The sequence below is a fragment of the Alligator mississippiensis genome, chromosome 1, assembly GCF_030867095.1.
Source record: "Alligator mississippiensis isolate rAllMis1 chromosome 1, rAllMis1, whole genome shotgun sequence".
NCBI lineage: Eukaryota > Metazoa > Chordata > Crocodylia > Alligatoridae > Alligator > Alligator mississippiensis.
Window position 1 is genome coordinate 387,141,558 of NC_081824.1, and position 25,618 is coordinate 387,167,175.

General features: G+C 45.9%; 1 protein-coding gene and 1 pseudogene across 1 annotated transcript; one reads left to right on the forward strand and one right to left on the reverse strand.

The window, feature by feature from the left end:
* Positions 1 to 224: 224 nt before the first annotated feature.
* On the reverse strand, positions 225 to 12,897 carry CLN5 (CLN5 intracellular trafficking protein). Its single transcript, XM_006263690.4, has 4 exons — positions 12,606 to 12,897; positions 7,885 to 8,050; positions 6,449 to 6,674; positions 225 to 4,758 (listed from the first exon to the last, which is right to left on the reverse strand). The coding sequence occupies exons 1-4, from the start codon at positions 12,707 to 12,709 to the stop codon at positions 4,247 to 4,249; spliced, it is 1,008 nt and encodes a 335-aa protein (XP_006263752.2). The 5' UTR covers positions 12,710 to 12,897; the 3' UTR covers positions 225 to 4,246.
* A 2,197-nt stretch (positions 12,898 to 15,094) lies between these two features.
* Positions 15,095 to 24,394, forward strand: LOC102567752 (glutamine amidotransferase-like class 1 domain-containing protein 3, mitochondrial; annotated as a pseudogene).
* Positions 24,395 to 25,618: the final 1,224 nt, after the last annotated feature.

The following is a 25,618-nucleotide window of genomic DNA, read 5'->3' on the forward strand; positions in this document are numbered from 1 at the left end:
GGGGGAGCTGTCTAAAAAAATATTAGAGAAACATACAAAATTAAGTGAGAGGGAAAGTGCATGGCTTGTAGGGAATGGAAAGTAGGGGAAGTTCCCATGTAATTCAGCCCAGACATGGGACCTTATTAGCTTCTTCTGGCAGTTCTACAAGTGCTCTTTTCTTAACTGAATGTTTATAACCAAGTGTTTCTTTACAGTGCAGGGAAGAATACTACTGCTCACAGTCTCTTTAAACCAAATATTTTTAATTAAAAATTTACACATTTGAAGTAGGTGGTTACAGAAGCAAGTAAGCAAACTACAAGCTTAAATTAGCTAAGGACAATTCTTCATTGATAAACATTCACAACCTTAGGAAGCTCCTAATTACTGGAGACATACACAATATGAGACAGCAGCCGGGATCATGATTTCCACTCTAACTGCAACTGACAAAATGCCTCTAATAGCTTTTCCAAGTGAGACTTGAACATTCAAATCTGTAGAGGACCTACTGCTAGGGACCCCAAAGTCATTTTGGGTTAGGTCCAATTCTGACTTAAGGTGACTAAATGTTAAATGGCCTAGCACCAAACTTACAAGCATGTGGCCCCCAAAGAGGAATCTGAAACCTGTGTTAGGTTTCCTTTAAAGTGCAGAGAAAATTATAACCTTAGAAGCATGATCCAAAAACTCTATGTACTGAGGCTGGGAGGCACCTTCAGCTATCTAATAAGTAATGCTGAGCTGTTATCGTGTTATCTCATGCGTCTTCCACCTCACCACTCTCTGGACCTAACACTTGACTTCAGACTACAGGCAGGCAAGTCTGTCCACCTGGGATCCTCTTCTGAAGGTAGATACTCATGTCCTCTACTGCAAAGAAGTGACCAGAGCTTGTTCTTTTCTCTTAAAACATAGCCGCCAGAAAAGGAAGCCATCCACCTTTTACTTAAGTGTTTAGTAGGTACAGCACTCATCCAACAAGTGGAAGAACTGTATTACTTCCCTTTTCAGTATAAGGGTGTCAAAGCCCCATCTTTCTCCCTGTACCCCCCCCCCATGAGATTACTTAACTCACTGAAGAACCCTAATGTTTTTGCTTGAATGGTGCTTTTCTGCCCCCCATAACTTGCATTCCTTTCTGCAGTGCAGCACAGCTTCAGGAAAGGAACATACCCCTGCCCAAAACAGCCTGTGTACTGTTTTTAGGGCCTTGTCTCCGGGGGGGGGGGGGAGGGGAGGCAGAAAAAATAGGTTTAAAGCTCCATTTCCACTTCACAGAAATCTCTAACCACTAGCTTAGGGGTTGGCAAAGTTTTTGGTCAGAGCACCAAAAACACCCACAACCTCAACTGCTAAGATGTTGGCATGCCACAGGCAGATGGCAGGGGAGCCACAAGGGGCCTGATCCTTGTTGTGGCAGCACAGCCCCAGCCCCTTCCCTGCCATCTGCCCCGAGGCGTGTGCGCCAAGCAAAATGCCTTTGCGTGCCATACACTGGCACCCATGCCAAGGGTTGCCTACCCCTGACTAGCTTATTGCAAATGATGGGTTCCTCTTCTACCAGTCGGGTTTCTAAAATAAGCATTTTCTGAGGGGCCAATCCTACTGGGGCCTGTTGAACATGTTCTGAGCACGCCTACTCAGCTGAGTCCCTCAGGGGACAGAGCTGGGGGGGATGTCTCCTTTCTGGATCCCGACCAGGCATGAGCGAGGTGCTAAGCTACTCTGAGCAGGGCAGGTGTGGGCATGCACAGAAGCAGAAGTCTAGATGCCTCCCTATTTAACTCAAGTTTGAGTTTAGGTGCCTCAAGCTGAGGCTTAGGCAACAACAGAGCAGGTTTTGGATTGAGGTAGCCCAATTGTGCCTATGACCTATAATGAATGGATCCAGCTCTTGATCAAATCCCATTTAATACCTGATAGTCCCAATTGAAATGGTGCCTTTAATAGACATGTCTATAACTGCTGATTCAGGCAGTGACCCGCACAGGAAAAAGGTTATTAAAGAGTCCCAATATCTCTAATATTTATCCTAACAGAACTAACCATTTTAAGATCTATTAATATTTAAATACAATTTGTGTTTTCTTTTTATATATAAAAAATACATTTGTATATATTTTTTTGGAAAAAAAATAGAAAAAGTCTTACAAGCATTATTAGCATGGCACATTAACACTGATGTAATTTATATCTCCATTAGGCATTTTTTAAGAGGTATGCTAGAACTAAAACAGTAAGGGTACTTGTACGCATGACGGGGGTTTAGTCCTCAGGGTTTTATTCTATGCCCCCTAAATTGAAACAGTGGGTTTTTAATTGAAGCCAGTTTCAATTTTTCCATTGCGTTACAGCCTGAGCCTGATTTTTCTTTTTTTTTTTTTTTTTTTTTGAGTCAGAGCCTGCCCGCAGCTGGGGGGTGAGCTACAGGTGGGCCAAGCAGCTAGTGAGCTGCGGGGGGCCCTGGTCCTTCCCTCCACAGTGGCGGAGCCACCTAGGCAGGCTGCTAGTATGCCAGGTGCTGCCCCAGCTTGGAGGCAGCACCCAGCCTGATCCAACTCTAAGCTGGGGCAGCCCCAGGGGCCACCACTGCTGTGGAGAGAAGGACTGAGGCCCCTGCAGCTCAGGGGCTGCTTGGCCCGGTATTTTGCCCCTCAGCTGCAGGAAAGGCAGGCAGTCTCCACTGAAGAAAAAAAAAATCTGATCTGGCCCCTCACCACTTCTGCCTTCAGCAGGCTCCTTTGCCTGGCAGGATGCCTGGGGCCGCCTGGGAGCAGGCTGGCTTGCCCCTGGGGCAATGTGGAAAGACGACAGGATGTTAGCTGGGTTTGCTGGTGGCCAGAGAGGGCACCAGGGACAGTGTGTAGGACGCTTGAAGCCCAGACAGGCTGCTAGCTGGCTGGGTGCTGCCCCAGCTTGGAGGTGCCCAATCCAATATTTCCTCAAGCCCGACAGGGCTTCCAGCACCCCACGCACCGTCCCCATTACCTTTTCTGGCTGTCAGCACCCATGCCCCGTGCACCGTCCCCGCTGCCTTTTCCAGCTGCCAGCACACCCAGCCACTCTCCTGCTGCATTTCCATGCAAGCCAGCACATTCTGGGGCAGTCCAATCCGTCCTGTCAGCTGCAGGACCTGTTGAAGGCAGAAAAGGCAAGGGGCCTGCCTGATCCTTTTTTTCTGCGGAGCCTGCCCATTTCTCCTGCAGTCGGGAGGCAAGTTGACAGCTATGCAATTTGCAACATCAGGATATAGTTTAGTTTGCAGTGATGCAAACTCATCTAAAATCCCCAAAACTGGTTCACGTGTAATGTGTGATGCTATTAAGCCACACAAATGACATTTTTGTCATGTGTACATCATGATGATCGTCACATATACAAGTGTCCTATGTTCACAGACTTCTCTGACAGTCACTAGATTCTGGCCTTTATTATTATTATTATTATTAATTTATTTAACTTAATTCTTTCTTCTCACTTTAAGGTAGCATGCCTGGAAAAATTCCTTCACAAACAGCAATCTAAGAAGGATACACATCTCAAGCACAGATCTAAAAATGACTGTTTTCTTTGGCTTAAGTTGAGGAGGAAAGAATTTCATGCTTATTGCCTGTTGATGGAAGAGGGCCGTGAAGTGATTCATGTTAAGATGATCTGTTCCAATACTGGATCCAAGTGAGAACCACTCTTTCTACATATGCTTTATATATACCATCTTTAGTAATTCCAGTTAGGCTGGTAGCTGTCCAAACACACCACACTATGTTGCAGGAAGAATCAAACATGACAGCTGAAAACTGTAAGTAGTTCTCAGCAGTGCTATCTGTTGTCCTCTGCCAAAAGACAGCAAGCTGGTCTGAGTTCTTCAAACATGAAATGTACATTGGTTTCCTCAAAATGTGGCTTTGTCTTGTTGCTGCAAACTGACAAGCCCTGGATCTGCTTATTTGAATCTGATCCCTGTCTCTTGGTTTAAAAAGAATCAGATAACTGTCCAGTCCTTCCACATAACCAACAAAAGGTCCCAACCAGCTGAAATTTCTGGATTCTGTTGTGGAGCTAGTGAGAAAATGGAATTTCTCCTTATCCAAGCCAAGGCAGAACAGAAAACATCTTTATACAACCAACATCAAAGAGAGGCTCCCCAGGGCAGAATTTAACGTAGGTGCTAGCTCCATGGCAATGTTACCAATACTACAAACAATTCTTCATTGCTAGAAGAAGCATTGGAGAAGTGCCATTTTTGGTTCCTAAAGCATAATTACAAACCAAACCCAGATTTATTTCTGTTAGGTAAAGGAATCTCTTCATAAGTTATTTTGATGTAGGGAGATTTCATTGGTAAAAACCAATATTCTAAGTTGTAAAAAAGGTAAAACCTCTGCTGCAAGATGACTCGATCAATTATTTTTAAGAGATTCCAGAAGAATTCTTTGACAGCCCGAGGAGGTTTGAATGGAGAGTAGAAGTCTCTTAGGGCTTCAGCCATCGTCCTGTTCCCTGGAGGTCCAAAAATAGATGTTTCATTCCCCAAATAAATGGGCTCCCCACTGAATAAAGTTATAGTGGTGTAGTTTGTTTGTATGTTGTTAAAAACAGCTCCTAAATCAGACAGCTTCTGGTATGTTCTTAATACGAATTTAGAGCATTCATAAGATTCAAACCATACTACAGACTGCTGGTCTGGGCTGGCTCGAACTGTCCAGGTCTCATAGTAAATGCCAGTATCGTTGTCATATTTTACCCACTTTGCCATTTGGTTAAACATAATTCCTGTAAGAGACAACAGGGAAATTAGAAGCATTATGAAAAACAAACAGACAGAAACCAGTTAGCTAGAAAACTTAAATTGCATTATGAAATCCTTTGTTCAGAGAAGTCAATATCTTGGCACAATACATGCATCTACAAAGCCTCACCTGGATAATAACAAGGAGTTGCATGAAAATTAGGAGAGCTAACGAACCCCCTGGTGGGCAGGTTCTTCATTTAGGGAAATAATATTTAAATTGCTTATTTCTGTCCCCTCAAGAGCTACTGCTCCAGGTTTAGCACCATTCACCCCATGCTTATAATTAATGATTTTCCCTCTTCTGTTTTATGCATGTAGTTATACATAGAGCTGACAGCGCTGTCTCTAACTAAGGCTAACCAACATTTTCCATTCTAAGATCCTGTTTCTCATTATTCTAAAACCTTTATCCAACTTAAAGTATCTGGCTGAACTTTTTATGCCTCTTGCCCAAAAGATGCCTAACTGAACCTGCAAATAATATATTTTTTAGCTTCAGAATTTTATATGTGCTGTAAAATTAAAAATGCCCTGGCAAAAGGTGGACAGGGCCATGAAATGAGACTAGAAAGAGCAAGGATGAAGTCAATAAATGCCTCTGTGTATTTTCAGTAAGAGACCTCTTTAATTGGAACGCTATTTTTCCCTCCCAAATGTTCACATAGTACACTCATGAAGCAGTCATTAAGTCAGGCTCATAAGCATCCCCAAATACTTGACATGTCTGCCAGTGCGGGGTTCAGCTTAGAGCTGAAACAGAGTTCTTAGGCCAATTTACTGTGCCTGGGAGTGGTGCCCTTCAAGCACACCACATGGCTCTGCTCTTTTCCCTTGCCAGTCCGAAATGAATGCTTTGCAACTGCCCATGTTTTGATTTAATCAGCTTGAAGTCTTAAGTCAGAAAGTTTCACAAAGGCAGATTCCTCATTGTGTGCCAAGCTCAGTCTCTGCACCATGTGTCAGAGTGGGCATGTACTTTTTTATTTCAAGATTTCAATTTTCAGGAGAGGCTGTTTTGAACTCTGAGTAATGCACACAATATACATCAAGGAGGTATTTTGGTAAGCAGTACAAAAAGACAAGGTGTAAATGCTCTATTTGTCCTGCAACATCTGACAGGGAGGCCCATTACTGCTGTTTGGTTTATTGGTGTGGCTTTGTGATTCTGAACTTTCAGGAGGATGGAAAGAGATTTGAATGGATGTTGATATTCTTGACAATACATGTAGTTATGACTTGTCTGTTCAAGATCACAACACAATTTTCTCAGTTTTTTCCATTTAAACATTCATCTATTGCATTTGCATCTATTGCATTGGAGATTTTGTTCTAGTGCAAATGTATGAAAAGAGTCCAGAATGATTTTGTATAAGCTGTTTTGCTATTTTTACACTTGAGAGGCTTGAGTGTATTGGGCAGGCTCTAATGTGACATAGCAAGCAACTCTCATTTAACAGCATCTCTTCAGTGTGGGTTGCTCAAAAGGCAGCATTATCGTATTATTTCCTATATTAAGAAAACTGCTAAAGTAACACTTCAATTTCAAATCACTAGCATCAGTCACTGCATACTACACGTGACCTACAAAAAGTGAACGGAAAGATACTGCCTGACCTGAATGCATGACTTTACACACTATGGTAAGAGTCACCATAAGATTCCTAATCCTACCTGTTATTGCGGTCATCAAAATCAAGGTTCCATTTTCTTTCCAGTGTGCATCATCAATTCCTTCATAAAAACAGGCAGCTCCCTGATTACACCAAAATGGTGCATCAATATTAGGTCTGAGATGTGGAAAGGTGCAGTTCCCAAGCTGGAAGAGTTCATACCATTCCATTGTATAGTTTCTGCCAGTTAGAGAACTCCTGAAGCCAACAGCATCATGCATAATTTTCTGAGGAAAGGTTATGCAAAGAAAAAGCTGGTAAAACTAAGCTCAGTTTGCATTGTACAGAAGTTTAGAAAAATAGGAGTCTATTGTGAAATGGAAGTCTCTACACTATATAAAAGCATTATCGATCACATTTCTCTGCATCATCTGCCTACTTCCAGTTGCCTACTGAGAGCCCACAGTCAGTCATTATTACAGGGTGGCTTTTCAGCTAGAATTAGGAATCAAACTACCGCTTGCTTTTTAACACCCACACCCGCAAGCTGTAAAAGAACTGCAAGAATCAACAAATGAAGCTCTTTCAGGGGAACCCAATGCTACTCCAAGTAATAAAAACGATATTTAAAAGTAAAATAGGATTTTCCTTTAAAAAAAGAATTAAACAATTACGTAAGCATGTCAGTGTAAACATCAAGCATTCAAAAATCATAATTCAGACTCCTAAAGTCATTGAATTAGTGTTGAAACTCCTCAATTTATCAATAAGTGTTTTATTTTCTTTGCTTACCACATATATATTTAACATTTAGGGTTCACATTTTAATCTTATTCCTGCTAGTATAAGGGCCAGAAATGTAATTTACAAAACCAGTAAAGTTGAGATCTTTTGTATTCACATGACTCCAGTTGAGGCTTTAATAGGAACATCAAATATTGTAAGATTCAAGCTAAAGTCATGAAAATTGATCAAACAACCATGTGCATCCAACATCTAATTCCAGTCAATTTTCGCATACTATAAATTTTTCTTTTATTAAAAAAAAGTATGGACCTAATGAGATCTTTCCTAAACACTAACCAGAGATTGCCATAAAAGATTAATTTAAATTGATCTTTGTCAGCAATGGCAGAGTCAGCGCAAAGCAAATAAATATCTGTAAATGCACACAACATACTGCTATTGTTGGCACTGTCAGGCAACATCTTAGACTCGACAGCAAGTTTGATTCTGTCAACAGTGCTGAGTGGTGCTGTTTTCTCAGTCTAATTCAGATTACTTCACTATAATTGTTTCCAAGGTTGGCATTTTTGATATCCTTGCAGTAATTCTAGTCCACAACCTCCAATACTCCTCTTGCAAACGTACTAAAATATGACATTGCATAAGCTTCTATACTTAAATCTGGAATAAATGAACTGCCACTTGACACTTGCTATTAAATTTAATTGGTTTGCCAAAAAGGATTTTTATTAAATGGAGAGAGAATCTTACCAAATGCCCAAGCAGCCCCCCATATTTGAACTCCCACACTGGAGCCTGTAACCGATAGACTTCAATAACATCTTCATCTTTCATTATTGGGATGGGAGAACCAGTAGGACAGAAAGTATAACGAGCTTGGCAATAGGGATCTGATTTAGGGCGGTAATCAAAACGTCTACATCAAAAAACAAAAGTATATAATATTAGTCTAATTTCAAAGGAAAGTCAGGATTTCACAGAATGTTTGTTTTAAGAGTCCAAGCATCAACACCAGCCTCTCATGGACTGATTTTAAGCTGAGCCCAGTTTTAGAATACCCACAAAAATCAATGAAAGCCAGCGGTGCACACGCAGTGCCTTTGAAAGTGAGGTCCAAATAAATACCATAACCCTACAAACACAATATGTGAGAGTTCCCCAAACTACTCTGATGCATGTTTTAAAGTATTGGAGCTAAAAACTATAGCTGAAGTGTCAGGATACAGGCAACAGAATGTAGCTGTCTAGCAAGCAAGGAGTACTGTTAATCCCACTGGAATAGATTTGCTCTTTCAACTGACTTTGCCTTATAAAAATATGGGCACAAGACTAGAAGTTGAAATCTATTTTAAAAGTTGGACCTAAGGTTTGTCTGTTTTCCTGTATAGACATCAAACCTATTCCAGACCAACTTCCATATGGAAACTCTAGGCCAGGAAAAACGTCACTTTTATCCTCAAACGGCTTGGATGCCAGTGTGTTATTCTGGAATAACTATACCAGTAATTTGCTCTATGAAGAAAACCCCTAAGAATCTTTTCATAGGAACTTTCTTCTTTCCCACTAAAACTTGAAAAAAACCCCCACAAACACAGAAAAAAAACCTAATTCTCTTTAGATATTAACACCACAACAGAACACATTCCAGGGATCCCCTGGTTTTCTCTGATAAAAAAATATCCCCAATTTTCAGATTTAAAAAAGTAACCCAAAATCCACATTTTCCAAGATCAAAATCAAATGGCACTATACATATATCTATATTTTAGTGGTGTTTCATTTTGATCCCTGCACATTACTGTACATGAAACACAAAGAACATTCAGGAACGCTGTGACTTCTCCAATGCAAGAGCTCCCTGCTGTCCCTCAATTTCTATTCTAATTCACTATATTTCACTCAAGGCTTGTTTGCCTTTTTTCAAAGGGAACATTCAAGTTGCACCCTTTAAACACTCTTTTCTTCACACCCTTGCAATAGCAAGCTATTTAACGGTAGTGTTCAGGGCACCTGTACACACGCCTGACACCTATTCCAGCACATCCTAATTTGAATGTGTCAGAGCAGACTCGATTAATTGATGTCACGTATATTCAGCATCCACTTGCTTCAAAACGGTGGTGGGAGGTGCTTTAGTTAAAGCTTGTTGAATAAGCTTTAGTTAAAGTGCCCCTGCTGCCATTTTGAAGTGCGGAATGCTGAATACACAAGATGCTACGGCAGACAATGTTCCTTGGGTGAATTTGGTATCTTTTATTAGACCAACCCAAATAGTTGGAGAACTAGAAGAGCACACACCAACTGCTGAAACTTCCTTAGCCTGACGAAGGGTTTTTGAACCTGAAAGCTTGCTTAATAACTTTTCTCCAACTATTTGGGTTGGTCTAATAAAAGATATCAAATTCACTCAAGGAACCTTGTCTGCCTATGTCCTTAGACCAACACGGCTACAACCTACACCCCTGCAAGATGCTACGGGCACTTGAATCAGAGCACTTCCCAAGAGCTGCTCTAATTAAAGCACCCTTACCCTGGAACACATGTAAAGATGCCCTGGGTAATGGTGTAGCCATGGTGAGCCAGGAAATATGCACAGGAAAATTAAGGCCCTGCCGCCTGCCACAGAGCCCAGGCCCAGGCCCCTCGCAGCACACAGTTGGGAGGCTGCAAGCAGCCACACCAAGTTCGTTAGTCCTGGCCCGGCTCATTGCTGGTGGCAGGTCTACACACACCTTGGTGTGGACAGCGGGAAAGGGGCTGCTCTGCCACAAGAAGCATTGGGCCCCTCGGAGCTCCCCCACCATCCACCCAAGGCGTGCGTGCCAAGCAAAATATCTTCATGTGCCATGCTCCGGAGCATGGCCAAACCCTGATCTAAATTCTGTGCTTCCTATCCTATCCTGCACAGAGTTTTAGAAGCTCCAACTATGGGAAGGAGCAGTGTGAGGCTGTCCTATATACTCTCCTAATAAAAATATCCTTCCTGAGTTTCTTTAAGCCGTGTGTGTCTGCGCGCATGTGTGTGTGTGCCTGTTACAACTTATATGCAATCCAAGGATCACATTTTAATTTACTACAATGAAACCAGTAGCAGTATATGAGATCCTTGCCATTAGCGGGGGATACATTCTAGAGATCCCCATGAATGGGGAAGTCCGTGAATACTGTACTGTGTCATCTGCGTTGAAAACTTGTTTGGGCTTGTAACCCTTTTCCTCAATGATTTTAAGAAGCTGTGGGGGATAATCCTGCGCCGCTTCATGGTCCAACAACTTCACATTATGTAGGCTGTGCCTCTTTTTAAATTTCTTGAACCACCCCTTACTTGTGGAGCACAGGAACGAAGTGTCATCACACTGCGCGGTGAAAGAGCATGGGCTGGTGCAGCGCACCGCAAATATTCAAAACCGTGAATAGCAAGGGTTTCCTGTATTGACCAGAGCAAAATTAAATACATGCACAACTGGAGCCTAATATTTCAAATGGCTATTTCCAGGGCAAAATATAGCCATGTTGATTAAAATCAGGCAATGTATACTAAAGCTTCTGTGTATGTATGCACTACTACTATTTCATATTCATTGGAACAAATGTGTCTGTGGATGCTTAAAAATCAATGTGGGAAAATTTAAACGTGGCTACTTAAAAAAAAAAAATCATTTTCATCCTCAACTGATGAACTTCCTGAGCTTATCCAGCATCACAGCCTCTCACTTCATACAGTGATTATTAAAATACAGATATTTTTTCCTTGGTCCTACAGCTCTGGAATTGGAAGCAGGTATTTTGTTCTGCTTCATGCATTATCACCAGAACCGTTAGCTGAGTCTCGGTACTTTAACCCCATTTTCTGTAACGTCAAGTACCCACAGCTTTTATTTACAACCATGGGAATTAAAAGATAATGATGTACCAGCTAGAACAGACACAGCTTGATTTTCATATTCCAGGTCAAGTCTATGACACCTGCCCTCCTACTCATAAACTGAACATGGTGCCATTGAAAAGCAAGGACTTGTTAATAGTAACAGTCACATTATTTTAAATAGGAGAGCCAATTTCTAAAGAAAATAGTTCAAAACGGAAAGCAGAACAGGGCCTTCAGCTCAGGGGTTGGCAACATTTTCTGGCAGTGGGCCAGAACGTCCCAGCTCTGATCTGAGATGTGCAGGTGCCAGGACCTGGCTGCCTGTGGCTGCCAGTTCTCTCTGCTGCCTGTCCACACATGGGTGCAATTGGAGGCCCCAGACTCCATGAGCTAGATCCAGTGACTCCACAGGCCAGATTTAGCCCACAGGCTGTAGCTGCTGATCTCTGCTTTAGCTGTATTATTGCCAGCATTTCCATCTGGACCAGGGGTGTTTAGCCTCCTGCCTCTGGGCCAGTTCTGGCCCCCAGTGCTGTGTCATCTGACCTCTGGGTCTCCCCATAGATCCCAAAATTTGGCAGCAGTAAAGAAGTGGCACCACTACCTTGCTGCCAAATTTCTGGACCTGTGGGAAGCACCATGGGCTGGACAGCATGGCCCTGCTCACTAACCAGGCACACAGGGCACTGCAGGGCCCAATCCCAGCACGTAGATCCAAGCTGGGGTGGCACAGGGCTTGCAGGGGCTGATCCTAGCACGCAGGACCAGCCGGTAACAGTGCAGAGCCCAATTTGGGTGCGTGGGGCCAGGCAAAGGCAGTCCAGTGCCCGCCCTGGCCTGAGGACTGGACCAGCCCCACTCATCTGGCCCGTGCGGCCAAAAGGTTGGGCACCACAGCTCTGCACATTTGCAATGCGTGAGGCGGAGTCTATCAAAGGCCCAGAGGTCTCTTTGCTCGTTACTTCTCCACCCTGCCTGTACCCGATTAGACCCAGTAAAAAGAACAACTAGGGTCGCTGGTCGCCTGCCAGCTTAGTTAGGTCTGAACTGACCAGAAACCACGTCTCAGGGCCCAGTTGGCACTGGCTTTGCAGGATTCACTCTGGATCAGCCAGAGATGGCACGGGGTGGCGGGAGGGTCCCACACTGCCCAGGTCACCCCAGGCTCTGAGCTGGGCACTGTGGATTTGCAGCCCAGCGGGTCTCCACCTCTCCAGGTGCGAAGCCCGGGCCTAATGCTGGAGGATTCAGACCCTTGAGTCCAGTGGCCACAGGAGGGTGCTTCACTTTCTCGCCATCACCAGGGGTCCTTGAGCAACCCCGCCTGCAGCCACAGTGACACACACTACTTGCAGGGGCTTCTGGGAGAGGAGCCCAGAAGGCTAAGATGGGCCTAGCAGGAGCCGCCCCTGCCCCGCCCCCAGCGCTGCCATCTCGTGACACCCAGCAGCCCCCGCATAGGTTCTCGAACCACCCCCCTCGGGTGGGGAAGTTCCATTGGCCCCCTGCCCGGGAGAACCTGGAGGGGCCAATCAGCGCCCCCTCCGCCCCGCCGGCGCCACGCGCTCCCCCGACGCACTGCTGTGGGGGCGCGGCTACTCACCTGTAAGGCACAGGCCACCCCGGCTGAGAGTGAGGCTCCACCGCCCGCAGCAGCGGCACCAGCAGCAGTAGCAGCTGCCGCCCGCTTCTGTAGGGCGCCGCCATGGCCGCTGCGCACGGCCGCAGCTCCCTCCCCTCACTTGGGCAGTTCCCTGAGCACCAACTCCGTCGTGCTCCTGTCACGTGACCCCCCCATTTGCCCGGGCGGCGCGTCACGGGGTTGGCGGGCACGTGACCCGCGCGAGCGCCCGCCCCGACCCCACGCCGTGGAAAGCTGAGGAGCTGTAGCGGTGTGGTGGTCCTGTCGCTGTGTGCGCGCGGTACCTGCTGGCCCTGTGCCGTGCGCAGCCCGTGGTAGTGCGCCTGCTCCACGTGCACGGGAGTGTGGAGGTAGTACTGGGTGCAGCAAACGCCGAACCCTAAGTCACTTGTCAGGGACCCTTGACTGACTTCGGGGCTTGTTGGCAGCCCTTTCTTATCGTGCTTGCCTCAAAACATGCTTCAACTTCGATGACCCAGTTTTCACTCGCTTGCGAGTTACAGTGAGCAATATAAAGTAAATGAGAAAAAGGCTTATTTGCATAATGTTTTGCCTATTTCAGTGTAGGAAAAAGCATGGATGACTGGTGCCTCCTGCGACCGATCTTGCCATGGGGGATGGGCTCCAGGAGAAGTGATCCCCACAGTCCCCCATGGCCAATTGTGCCAACCTGGAAGCATGAGTGGGTGAAGCCCATAAGCTTTCATAAGTAGCTGCTGCTTACAAAACATTCTGCATCTCTGATTTAGATTTGCACGTTGTAGACAAACTACTCTGCCTTCTGCCTGACTTCCAGTGCTATAGCAAGGTGGGGGTGAGCGGGGCGACCGCCCCAGGAGCAAAAGCGAAGGGGCACCAAAAGGTGCTGCACAGCTGGAGCAGGATGGAGCAGCAAATGGCTTGTTTAGGGGTGGGGCGCACAGGTTGGGGGAGGGTGGCTGCCACTGCTGCGTGCACTCCTGGGCAAGCATAGTGGGGGCATGTGCCCCCTGAATCTAAGCGGGGCAAGAATGGGGCGGTGGGCTTTGCCTCAGGCACCAAACTTCCTTGCCATGGGACTGCTGACTTCAGATTAACACAGATAACTACTTCTTTTTAACATTTTGTGTGTGCTGTTTATGCTGAAGGTTCAGTAGATCATATTTTATAAAGAAAGTGTGCAGTTATTTACATCCGTTTCTTACCTTGCAGGTAGCAGTTTAATACTGACTGTTAATATTTTTTTTCTGTCTTCTGAAAAAAAGGGACTCTATGTGTTTGAATATATTTAATATTCCTAGCGTATGTATACCACGTCTGTGTAGATCTTGAAGTGATTTATGAAGTAAGGGAGCCAGAGGGAGGTAGGTGGCACACCAAGTTCACATAACACGTTGCTTTCCTAGCTAGAATTATAATGTAATATCAATCTCCTGATTCTTAGTCCAGTGCCCTATTTACCAGACTACTGCATGACAGCAAGTGAATCTCAGACCTGTGTCAAGATCAAAATATGATATTACATGTAAAATTATTGCTAAGGCTGCTAAGAGTGTACATAGAAAGGACTCTAAGATGGCAATGTTGTTAGATCTTCCAATGCAGCCAGCTTTTTGTACCTAATTTTATTGCACCCTGTGAAAAACAGCTTGTATGCAGTTCTGTATGCTTACCTATTCATGTAACAGTAGTACAGGACCTAAGTAGTTCATGAAATCTGGAATAAATATACTGCAGCTAAAATGCTCACGTGCTTGCTCTTTATTATTTCTCAGACTGCAGCTGTCTAGTTAATTAGCTGGAGACTAGTTTTAGGCTTTTATCCAATTTATGGAGCTTTGTCAAGCCCTTTGTCAACAAACAAGCTTCCAAGAAGAGCTGGGAGTGGCTACAGCTTCTGGGAACTGGTCAGGCTGCTCATTTGATCGCTCTCATGCTCTTCAAACTTTTTCTTTGTCTAATAATAATTTTTTCAATTTAGCTGAAAACCTTAAAATAGGAGCTCAGTGATTCTTCAGTACAAGCCAAATGCTTTTCCCATTTCTGTATGAAAAGGGTTTAAGGAAGCAGAAAGAGAAAGGCATTTCTCTAACAGCTGAAACTTGAGGGGAGGTTTGTATAGCTGCATCAACGTATAATGATTTAATAGTCTCGGCAAAGGGACCTTTGACAAAGGAGTAACAGCTTCTACATGATTAAAACCTCTCTTGAGAAACACATCTCAGTGTCCTCCTCCTGTGTTCAGACACTTATCTACCAGCATATAAACAACCACCATCAAATCAGAAAGTTATGAGCAGAGATGGATTGCAGCTCACATCCAGTATTTTGACTGATTCCTGCATGGTATGCTCAGACAGTGGCAGCCGTGGAGATAGTTCAACAAGAGTTAAGAGTCTGCAGTTTTCATTTTGAAAAATACACGGAAGCTTCCGCAGCCTTACAAAGGCAGATCCAAGAATTCCTGAAAGATGCATATTACCATTCATTTACAGTTTTTACAGTACTATAGCATAGGTGAGGAAACACATTGTGCTTGTTTGAGCTTGCAGCTATTGGACCCAAGCTTGTGACAGCTTTTCAAAGGAGAAACATAGTCCACAAGTAGAGGAAGGGGGGGGGGGGGTGTATGAGATGATTTTTAATGCATCAATTATGTACCCAGCAAGAAGATCTGTATTTTCTCACATATACCATGTCTATGAATATAATACACACCCTGGTTTTTACAGATGTGCACTGGCCTGATCTGGTGTGTTGGAGCTGGGGCCACATGCTGGGTCTGACGCCACAGTCTGTCAGGGCCATGTGCCAGGTCTGCAGCTATGTAGGAGGGCTTGGATCAGATACTGTTTCTGTCTGCAGCCTGATTCAGTGCACTGGTCCAATCCAGCATGCCTGACCCCAACATCGGATCAGACCTTGTGCGTCTGGTCCAGCCATAGCCAGACCCTGCATACTGGTGTGATTTGGCATGCCAGGTTTGGGGCCACATGTTAGGTCTGGCCATGGCCTGTCCCCACACACTCTGTCTGTCAAAGAGTGAAGTGGGGCATCACTCAAACAGGGCAGAGTTAAGTGGAATTGTGTGTATCTTAATATTATGTTTCCTAGCATGTGGAAGTTTATTTTACTTTGGTGTTATATTCCCAAAACAACCTCACATTTGAACCACTAACCCTACCTTAGACCTCATTCAGCACAGTAGTTTCCAAGACAAGCGTGAGAATTTTAGAGCACTTAGAATAAATGGCTAACATCGTTAAACAAGTAAGGTAACAGTCCTCCTAATGACTGTGGCTTCTGTCCCACTTCAGTGAGAAGGTAGAAAGGGAATGCATGTTAACAAATGTTTTAAAAATGGAAAAAGTTCTCATAGAGAAGTAAAGGAACAGGTGTTCTGCAGCTGTTCAGTCGTAGTTTCCATTAATAATTACATTCATTGAGACCAAAATGAAATATGTAAATATTTTTGGTGGTGAAGCCACGTAAGTCTGAAATGCAGTGGCTTGATCTGGTGCATAGGCCCATGTTATTTGGGCAGCAGGACTCCCCATAGGTCTAGGAATTTGGCAGTGGGGGAACAGCAGTTCATGCCTCCACCACTCCTCTGTTGCCAAATTTCCAGAGCCTCAGGGAGCCCTGCAGGTCCAGATGCCAAGGCCTGGCAGCTGGCTTTCACTCAGGGGCCAGGGGCTGAGTACCCCCTGAATAATCCAATCTGGAAGGTAGGCAGGATTAGAATGGCTAGCATGACTGTGCTGCCTTGCCATCAGGGGCCTGTCTTCCAGGGAAGGGACATCCTGGGTCCCTGCTAGGTGGAGTTACCATCCCTTGAGCTCATGCTCAACTCTTGCCACATTTGAGCCCCTTCCTTGTGCCTGCACTCAGGATTGAACCAATCACAGCACCTGTGGCAGCCCCTGGGTCCTTTTGAGGGTGCCCAGCAGCTGGCAGTTGCGCCTGGGGTGTGGGGGGTGTCGGTCTGGAACGTGCCCCCAGGGTGCTCTGCAGGGCACGTATGCCATGGTGTACCAGAAGCTGCAGGGAAAGGGGGAGGCAGCCATTTCCTATGGGCCCAGGGGGCGCAGAGTGGAGCTGGCTGTGGGGCAGACAGCCATAGGCAAGTGGGTGGCAGTGGTGCTGGCCGGCAGTGGTGCTGGCCATCTGTGGTGTCTTTGATGGTAGTGAAGTGCAGGAGGCCTCGACTGCCTTGATGCATCCCAGCCAGGGCGGTGCTCAGGTAGGAGCCAGGGGCAATCCCTAGCGCCCAGCCTGCAGCACCCTGCCCCCCCACCCTGGTCACACCGCTTACATGCACTGCTCTGCTCTGCCCTGTGCTGGAGACACTCAGCCCCAGGGCTCAGCGCAGACCTGGCTGCAGGTGTCTGTGGGGGCGGAGAGCTTTGCAAAGGCACCCAGCAGGGCTGGAGGGTAGCAGAGTCAGCCCCCTCTCTCCTGGGCAGCCTGCTTTGGCCCTGGGCCCCCGCAAGTCAGGGAAGCTCTGGTACAGCTAGTCTGCCAGGCCAGAAACAGCCCAGTGGCACTGACTTCCCACAGGCTCCCTCACCTTCCAGGCTGGCTTTGAAAGGCTTGTGTTTGAACACCCACCAGCTGCTTTCCCAGTCCCCTTCACTTCAGCCCAAAGCACAGGGAAGTGGGGCTGGAAGGGACCTCCATAGGTCACCGAGACTGGTGGTTCTCAACCTTTTTTGTACCAGGACCCATTTGTAAATGTCCATGCCTAGTTCCAACCCAGTGCCCCTCACTTCCGACCCGTTGTCTCCCGCCCCCAGCCCCCCAGTGTGTGGGGCAAGCTGGAACTCTGCCAGTCTGCAAGGAAAAAGCCATGGCTTCCCATGGTTTTCTTCTTTACAGAAGAATCCATTTTTAAAGTTTGTTTGTGACCCTTTCATCTGTTCTTGCAACCTAGTTTTGGGTCACAACCCCTGTGTAGAGAAACGGTGACCTAGACTGCTCTCCAAACCACCTCTGCCAACCCCTTGTCTAAATTCCTCTTGGTCACCAGGGCAGGTGCGGCTTGTCAAATCTGCCAGGAGATAAGGATGGTGATCAGGGACCTGTGGTGACAGGGAATCTGGGACAGAGACAGAAGGTCCTGTGGGAATGCCTGTATAAAACCAAGCTTGGAAAGGCCACCTGAAATGAGATGTATGTTCTCTGTTGTTATTCAGGAAACCAAACCTCGGAAAGGAGGTTAATGCTCCCTTGCATGGCACGCACAGACTGTATTTGGAACAAAACGGAGACTCCAACCATCCACAGGTCATAAAGTCTTTGGCACAGATCCACCGTCACCCCTTACATGTTTTTCTAGCCCAAGAAGTATGTCTTGTCTCAGGGTACAATCCTGCTCTACCCACAGAGATGCGTATCTCTCCCATTCGCTTAATGTACCCTCAGCACACCCTAGAGGCTGATCATATTCCCGCAGAAGTTCTGTTCATACAGAAGTGGGGCTCGAAGGGACCTCCAGAGATCACTAGTCTAACTCCCTGCCTGAGGCAGGATCATCCCAATTCAAACCATTCTATGCAAATCCCTTGTCTAAGTGGTTCCCAGCCATTTTAGACTCAGGGAGCGATTCAGAAAATGCCAGCAGGAAACTCGGAAAGACCTCTGCAGGTCAGAGCATTGTTAATACCCTGAATCCCTAATTGGAATCTCTGGGTTTGTTTTGTGAGCAGTGTTTGCACACCCAACTGTGCTAACATTGCATGGCACCATTGAAAGGATCTCAGGGCACCTTGGTTGAGAACTGCTGGTCTAACTACATAGTCAGCCATGACAAAACTGCAGGACATAATGCTCTAAACTCCTGTGGGTAAAGCAGGGGGACCACAGCAGCCAATGTCCTGCTGTTGTTGCAAAGGTTGTTAAAAAATACTCAAGAAATCCAAGAAGAGGGCCATGCCCTCCACTACCAGAGTAAGGCAAAAACCTCCTCAGTTCATACCAAGCTGATCATGGAGTAAAATACCTTCCTGACCCCAAATATGGCGATAAGTCTGATATGTTGCTAGTTAAGGAACAGCAAGATCTCTCACCCTACCCCATGCATACATGAGTTGTTTTTTGTTTGTTTGGTTGGTTTTTTTGGGTTTTTTGCTATCCTCTGAAATATCAGATGTTAGCCATCATGGGCCAGGTTGTGTTGCAACTCCAGTGGTACTGAGAAACTCCTCTGGTTCCTGTGTGGTGAGTCTCGGTCATCAGTTCAGGATTAAATTGATTGCTAGTATAGTCTGCTTGACACTTTGGTTGGATGGGGAAGGGAAGTTGGGGACTCTTCTTAGTATGGACCATAGTTACCTAGCATCTAGGAATATTTCACTCAAATCCCCTACCAAGGCAGGGACCAAGTGTTTGGTCTCTTGCTGTCAGTATGCCAATACCACATTGTCATTTTTCTGAGGCTGCGGGTTGAGTGTCTTGTAATAAAGATCCTAATTTTGTTTTAAGGTGTGTGTGGTGGGAGGGTAGGGTGGCCATTCGTTTGGTTTTATAGTAGGGTTTTATAGTACTGCGTCCAGTTTTGGGTGCCGCACTTCAAGAAGGATGCGGAGAATGTTGAGAGGGTTCAGCGCAGGGCCACTCGCATGGCCAGAGGCCTGCAGGCAAGGCCCTACGAGGAGAGACTGAGGGACCTAGATCTCTTCAGTCTTCGCGAGAGAAGGCTGGGAGGTGATCTTGTGGCTGCCTATAAACTCATCAGGGGAGGGCAGGAGGGAATAGGAGATGCTCTATTTACTAGGGCATTCCCTGGCGTAACTAGGAACAATGGCCACAAATTGATGGAGAGCAGAGTTAGGTTGGCCATTAGAAAGAACTTCACAGTAAAGGTTGCCAGAATCTGGAATGGGTTTCCATGGGAGGTGGTGCTCTCCTCTACTCTGGGGGACTTCAAGAGGAGACTGGACAAGGACCTAGCTGAGGTCGTCTGACCCCAGCGCACTTTCCTGCCCAGGGAAGGGGGTTGGACTTGATGACCTACTGAGGGCCCTTCTGACCCTAACATCTATGAATTTATGAATCTTGTGTAAGTGCCCGAACACTAAGGGCCATTAAGTGCCCTAAAACATGGAGGGGCTGCTCCTCTTCCCCTCCCAGTCATGGATTTTTGCCCAGCTACAGTTTTGTCATTTACATTCTCCCAGGATACGTAATATGTGTACAAACTGTGTACCTGCCCAGTCAGTGTGCAGCCTACCACACATGGCACAGTGATACTTAACGCCTGTATGGAACTTTTCATCTGAAGTTCTTAAGATGTTTTCTAAAAGGGGTAATTATTACTTCTAGTTACAGAAAGGGACCTTAAACCTAGAGCTTGTGTGACTTGTTCGAGATTCCTTTCTAGAACATCTGTGATTCAGTTAAAATGCTAGCTTTGGAACTGGGTGTGGATGTTTCATTTTTAAATTATCATAGTGTCTTCTGCTGTAGGGCCGGTAGAGGGAGCACAAGTGTTTCATGAAGAACCCAGTTTCCAGGGCTGTGGTGAGTTGGTGACATCACCATGGATCCAGGGCTCACGAGCAGGTTAACAAATTCCACTGTAATTTCACGCCCTGTTAGAAACCAGCTGGATGGAGCTGGGAAGAATGGCTGTCAGGTGGGAACAACCAGTATTCATTTTAAAATAAAATCTTTTGAACCCTTCAAGATAACACACACAAATGAGCAACGGGAATAGGATGAAAGCAAGAAATTAAAAATGCAAAACCGCATTATGTTGTTTCTTAAAATCCCTCAAGAAGTCTCTGCATGACTGTTATCATTTATCATAGGAAAGCCAATGCTGTGTGCATTCCACAAGGAATCAAAAATAACAGATAATTACACTGGGTAATAACCTTTTCTTTCTTTGATAATGTAGACGGCTGTAAATTCAGAAAACAAAATTGCTGGAAAAAATACAATATTTGTACAATGAATGAAGATTAAGGACAGACAGGGGGTTATTTATTATAATCCACCTCAAAAGGTACAAATTTATGGTTATTTTTTAATAGCAAATACTTCCATAATTCACAAGGGGTACAGCCCAATATACTAAGTATAACATAGCTGGCTTTTGCAGCCTCTGACAAAGAAAAACACAGATAATTCAGTTTAATCTGTAAAATTCAAAGAGATTTTAAGGAAACTGTAAACTTTTATAATTGCTTATATTTTGAATTAAGACTTCCAAGGCAAAAACTCTAGAGGATGCACCGTCATTGTATAATCTGCAGCTCTTAATTCTGGCCCTTCCTTTAAGACTCAGGCTTTTTGTACTAAAGAAAACAAACAGGGACTGAGACAGAGATTACTGCCCACCAAAAGTAGCATAGCTCTCTAGGCTGCTGTTTGTCAGGTGTGCTTAATCATATTTAAGACCTGGGTGGACTCTCATTTCCCCTTGCGCTCTGTGCACTTTCCCCCCACCAGTGGATTTGGTGTAGCAAAGAATCTCTGCTCCTGGGTAGTGGCTGGGGAGAACTGTACTGTCAGTAAGCTTGTAGTCTACTCTTCAGGCTTTCCATAGTGCGAAGAAGCCCATTGGTTTGTGCTGTATATCCTCAGTGCTAGCAGCTAGTTTTTCCAGGCTGTGAAGTCAAGGTTGGTCAAGATAAAAAGGTGGATGGAAGGTAAGAAAGGGATAAATATCCCTGAATTTCTGATTGCTCCATTTCCCCTTGCTCAGAGAATCTCATTCTGTGCACAAAATAACTCAGTATTAGTCCCACTCTTTCTCTTATTTTGTTTCTTCGATTTCTTGTAGCAGCAGGAACTGGACTTTTGGGACAAAAAGATTGCATGTGTGTAGCCAGTTGGCTTTCCATGCACAAAGCCTTCATCAACATAGCCCTCACCCACTTACTTACTTACTATCTGGCACCATCATCTAAAGTTATATTAGACAGAATTTTTTGAAAGAAAAGTGTGTAAGGGATATAACGGGATGTAGGTTGTAGCCGTGTCGGTCTAAGGACATAGGCAGACAAGGTTCTTTGGGTGAATCTGATATACTGGGGGGGGGGGGGGGGGGCACATTTCTCACAAGAAAACCACTCTGTCTCCAATCTCTTAGTCCTGACCCTCAAAGGAAACTTACACAACGCTTCCCAGAGACGAGCCTACGACCTCCACTTCATCAACCTCCTGGATACTAAAAATCATGGACTAAATATAGACACTGGATTTATGATACATTATAACCTGCCTGACATCTGCCTTCCCAGGTACCTCTCCATTATTCATCCCCCTTTTCTCCCCCTCCCCCAGCCTCTCTCTCACCCATTGACTCCTCATTCTACATCTTCACTGACTACCTGTCTTGCATACATACCAGGCCGGACTCTGGCATCTTTACTTTTCATTCCATCCAGGAAGAGCACACACCAACTGCTGAAACTTCCTCAGCCTGATGAAGTGTTTTTGAACCCGAAAGCTTGCTTAAAATTTTTTTTCCAACTATTTAAGTTGATCTAATAAAAGGTATCAGATTCACCCAAAGAACCTTGTCTGCCTAAGGTTTATAACAGCTCATGCTTCACAGGTTGATCTGACCACTAGCTGCCTGCAGTAAGGAAGAGATGTCCCCTGGTGGCTTGGTATTCCAGAACTATTCAGTTTGCACTGTCCTTGCTGTTTCTGGGAAGCATCTGCTCTAAGGCCATAGCAGGACTAGATGGACCATTGATGTGATGCTTCTGATATTGCCAAGCTGTTGCACTTGGCTTCTGGCAGGCACCCAAATGGCAGAGTCAAGTAGTTTTAGCAGAGTCTTAGCCCTAGCTGATGATCTTGTTCTCAGAGTTTTAAAGAGATTACTTTCTGGGTGGGACAAGTTTGGGAGTGTGGGTAGATGCCCTTACTGGAGTTTGTGCTGCTTCAGTGAGAATTAACCACTGATTATGAGACTCCTATCAGAAATCCTCTAGATCAGTGGTGCTCAACGTTTTTGCCTCTGCAGGCCGGATCTGGCCAGTGAGCCCAACCCAGCATGTGGAGCAGGCATGGTGGTGTCCACATTTGGAATGCAGGGATCAGAAACAACCTGGGTCCATTTGGCTGCATGGGGCTGGAGCAGCTCGCCTGATCTGGCCTTGCAGAGCAGCCTACGTAATCTGGTTGCATGGGGCGGGCGTGGGGGAGAAGGCCTGCTCTAGGTATGGGGGGAGGGGGGGGGCAGGGAGCAATCTGGCCATGTGGCAACAGCCTGGCCCTGCCTGGGCCCAGGTTGGGCTGCACAGCAATGGCCGTGCCCTGCCTAGGCCTCAGTGTGGCTGCACAGCAGTGGCCCAAACCCTGATCAGGTCGCATAGCAACAGCCCAGGCTATGCCCTGATGTGGCCACATAAGGCTTGAAAATTTGGCAGCAGGGGAGGGATGGAAGACTTAATTGCCACTGCTTTCCCACCACCAAATTTCCAGACCTGTGGGGAGTCCTGCGTGCCAGATGCCATGGACCCCTGTTCTAGAGCCTAAATTAATTGCATCACCCCCTCCTGGCCCATTCTCAGAACAAAGTGAGCTTCTTGTACACCCAAGTGAAACATCTGTGAAGGACCAGAAAAGCACCAAATGGCACTACAGACAGCATTGCCCCAGGGAAATGAATCTTTGAGTGCCAGATGGTATGCTTAGCATCTCCTCGTCAGCTGTGATGGGCAAGTTTGTCTTTACCCTGAAATAAAATAGTTTTCTGTAGTATACTGTTAACTATAATTTAGATTATTAAATAGTATTAGCTTTGTAGCTAAATACTAGGCATGACCTGTGGCCTAGTAATGTTGCTGATCACAAGACAGAATGATCTCTAAGCCAGCCATTTTCTTATGTCAAGTGTCTTAACCATTTTGTTAGAAAAAGCAGAAATTAAGTCTGTGTACAGGGTACCAGCTGCAGCTAGGAGTGAGATAAGATAAGGGGGGCCCAGAGGGAAGAAGATGGTACAGCAAAGCACAGGGAAACAGATTGGAATGTGTAAGATAACACTAACTTTTTCTTCTGGAAAAGTACTGAGATTTGTAATGCACCATGTAAGGAGATGATTACCATAAGTATTGCATATTCAATAACCTTGTAGTTTCTTTGTTAGAAAATGTATATAAGACTGCCTCACCCTTAAGTCGGGGCCATTTTACCTCTTTGCTGTTTTATGGTCTTTACTCGAGTAAATAAACTGCAGTTACCCCTTCACCCGTGTTGTCTGGTCTTTAAGCCTGCTAGACAACGAACACCAGGGAGTTTTCTCCCATGACACAGCTTAGCAAAAGATGGTTAGTAAGTCGAGTTCTGCAGTTATAAAGCTCATGGGATTATTTGGTAGATGCAAAATTTGCCTTTTAAGGGCATCAGATCAGTTGTCCAGAGGGAGTAGGGCAGCAGAGCAGGAATACTTTCCTATGTTGATGTCTGTGGGTTTCAGAAATATGACCCAGATTGACCCCCTCTCTTTGACATTATCACTGTCAAAAAAGCAACTTAAATATTTTATGTTCAAATTGAGCTGCCAAGTCTTGCAGCTAAAATATTTTCCCTGTTACTTAAAATCTTTTTAAACAGGTTTCCTGATGCTGAAACAGCATCTGCTATAGCAGAACTTGGATGCAAATACATTTGTAAACATGTAACTGAAACCCATGAGTATGCTGCCCACAGAATAGTTAACTACCTGCGCTTTCACGTGTAAGGCCCCTCTGCATGAAATCTTCAATGGCATAGGAGTAATGGTGACAGAAGTCCTGAAACTTGCCTGATGGAAAATGCAGTGACTTCTTCAGTCCTTGCCAGTGAAATAATTATTGCTAAATATAAATATAATTGTACTTGACCATATTAATAAAAATATTGCAATCACTGAACTTCAGAGATTCATCTTTAAGTCAAAATCTATTACAGTCATCACTAGAATTTAATCATACCCTTCCCCCTTTATTTAAGATAGGCAGCACCTGTTACATTTTATTGCGACTCCCCCTCCCCCACCCCCGTTTTGGATCATGCCACAGGAGCAGCAACTAGGTACTTTTTTAAAGTCATCTTCCCTCCAATTCCCCCCTCTCCTGCCCATCACTACTGCTGCCCGTAGCTGATGGGAGTAGAGGGAGCTCCAGAGCTGTCAGCCAGGCCAGGCAGGGTGCTGGGCTTAGCTGGAGACAGCGGCAACAGCGGGTGGGTTCTAGGGCTGTGCGAAATTTTGCTAAGTGTTTTGTTTCAAAGCTGTTTCAATGCGTTTTAAGCTCCAAACAGTGAAATCGAAACAAAACAAAAAGCATCAAAACAGCTTTGAAACAAAATGAGGGCACTCACAATATTTTGAACATTTCGAAATGTTTCGAGTTTCGAAGCAGCCCAGTGGCGGTAGGCAGGGGAGAGCCAGGGCTGCAGCCCCATGCAGCTTAGCTCGGCAGGGCGTACAGCTCTGGCTCTCCCCGCCTCCCACTGCCGGCCTGTGCTCTGTGGAGCCGGCGGAGTCGATCAGAGCGCAGTACTGGTTCTGTCTGCCTCTCACCACCAGGCTGTGCTCCAGTCAGCTCCACCAGCCCCATGGAGCTCAGCTTGGTGACGGGAGGTAGAGCGCAGCCCTGACTCTGCCTGCCTCCCACCTCCAGGCTGCACTCCGTGGGGCTGGCGGAGCCGATCAGAATGCAGTGCTGGCTCTGCCCGCCTCCTCTCACTGGGCTGTCCTCAATCAGCTCCACCAGGCCCACCAAGCGCAGCCTGGTGGCAGGAGGCAGACAAAGCTGGCACTGCGCTCTGATCGGCTCTGCCAGCCCCATGGAGTGCAGCCTGATGGCAGGAGGCGGGCAGAGCCAGCACTGCGCTCTACCTCCTGCCACCAGGCTGAGCTCCATGGAGCCTGGCGCTGGGTGTGGGCTGGGCCCAAAGCTAGTTCCAGGTGGCAGCAGAAGCCTTTGGTCATCTGGCACAGATCTGGGGGCCTGCACTCCTGGAGGGAGTCCAGCACAGCCCTGCAGCCC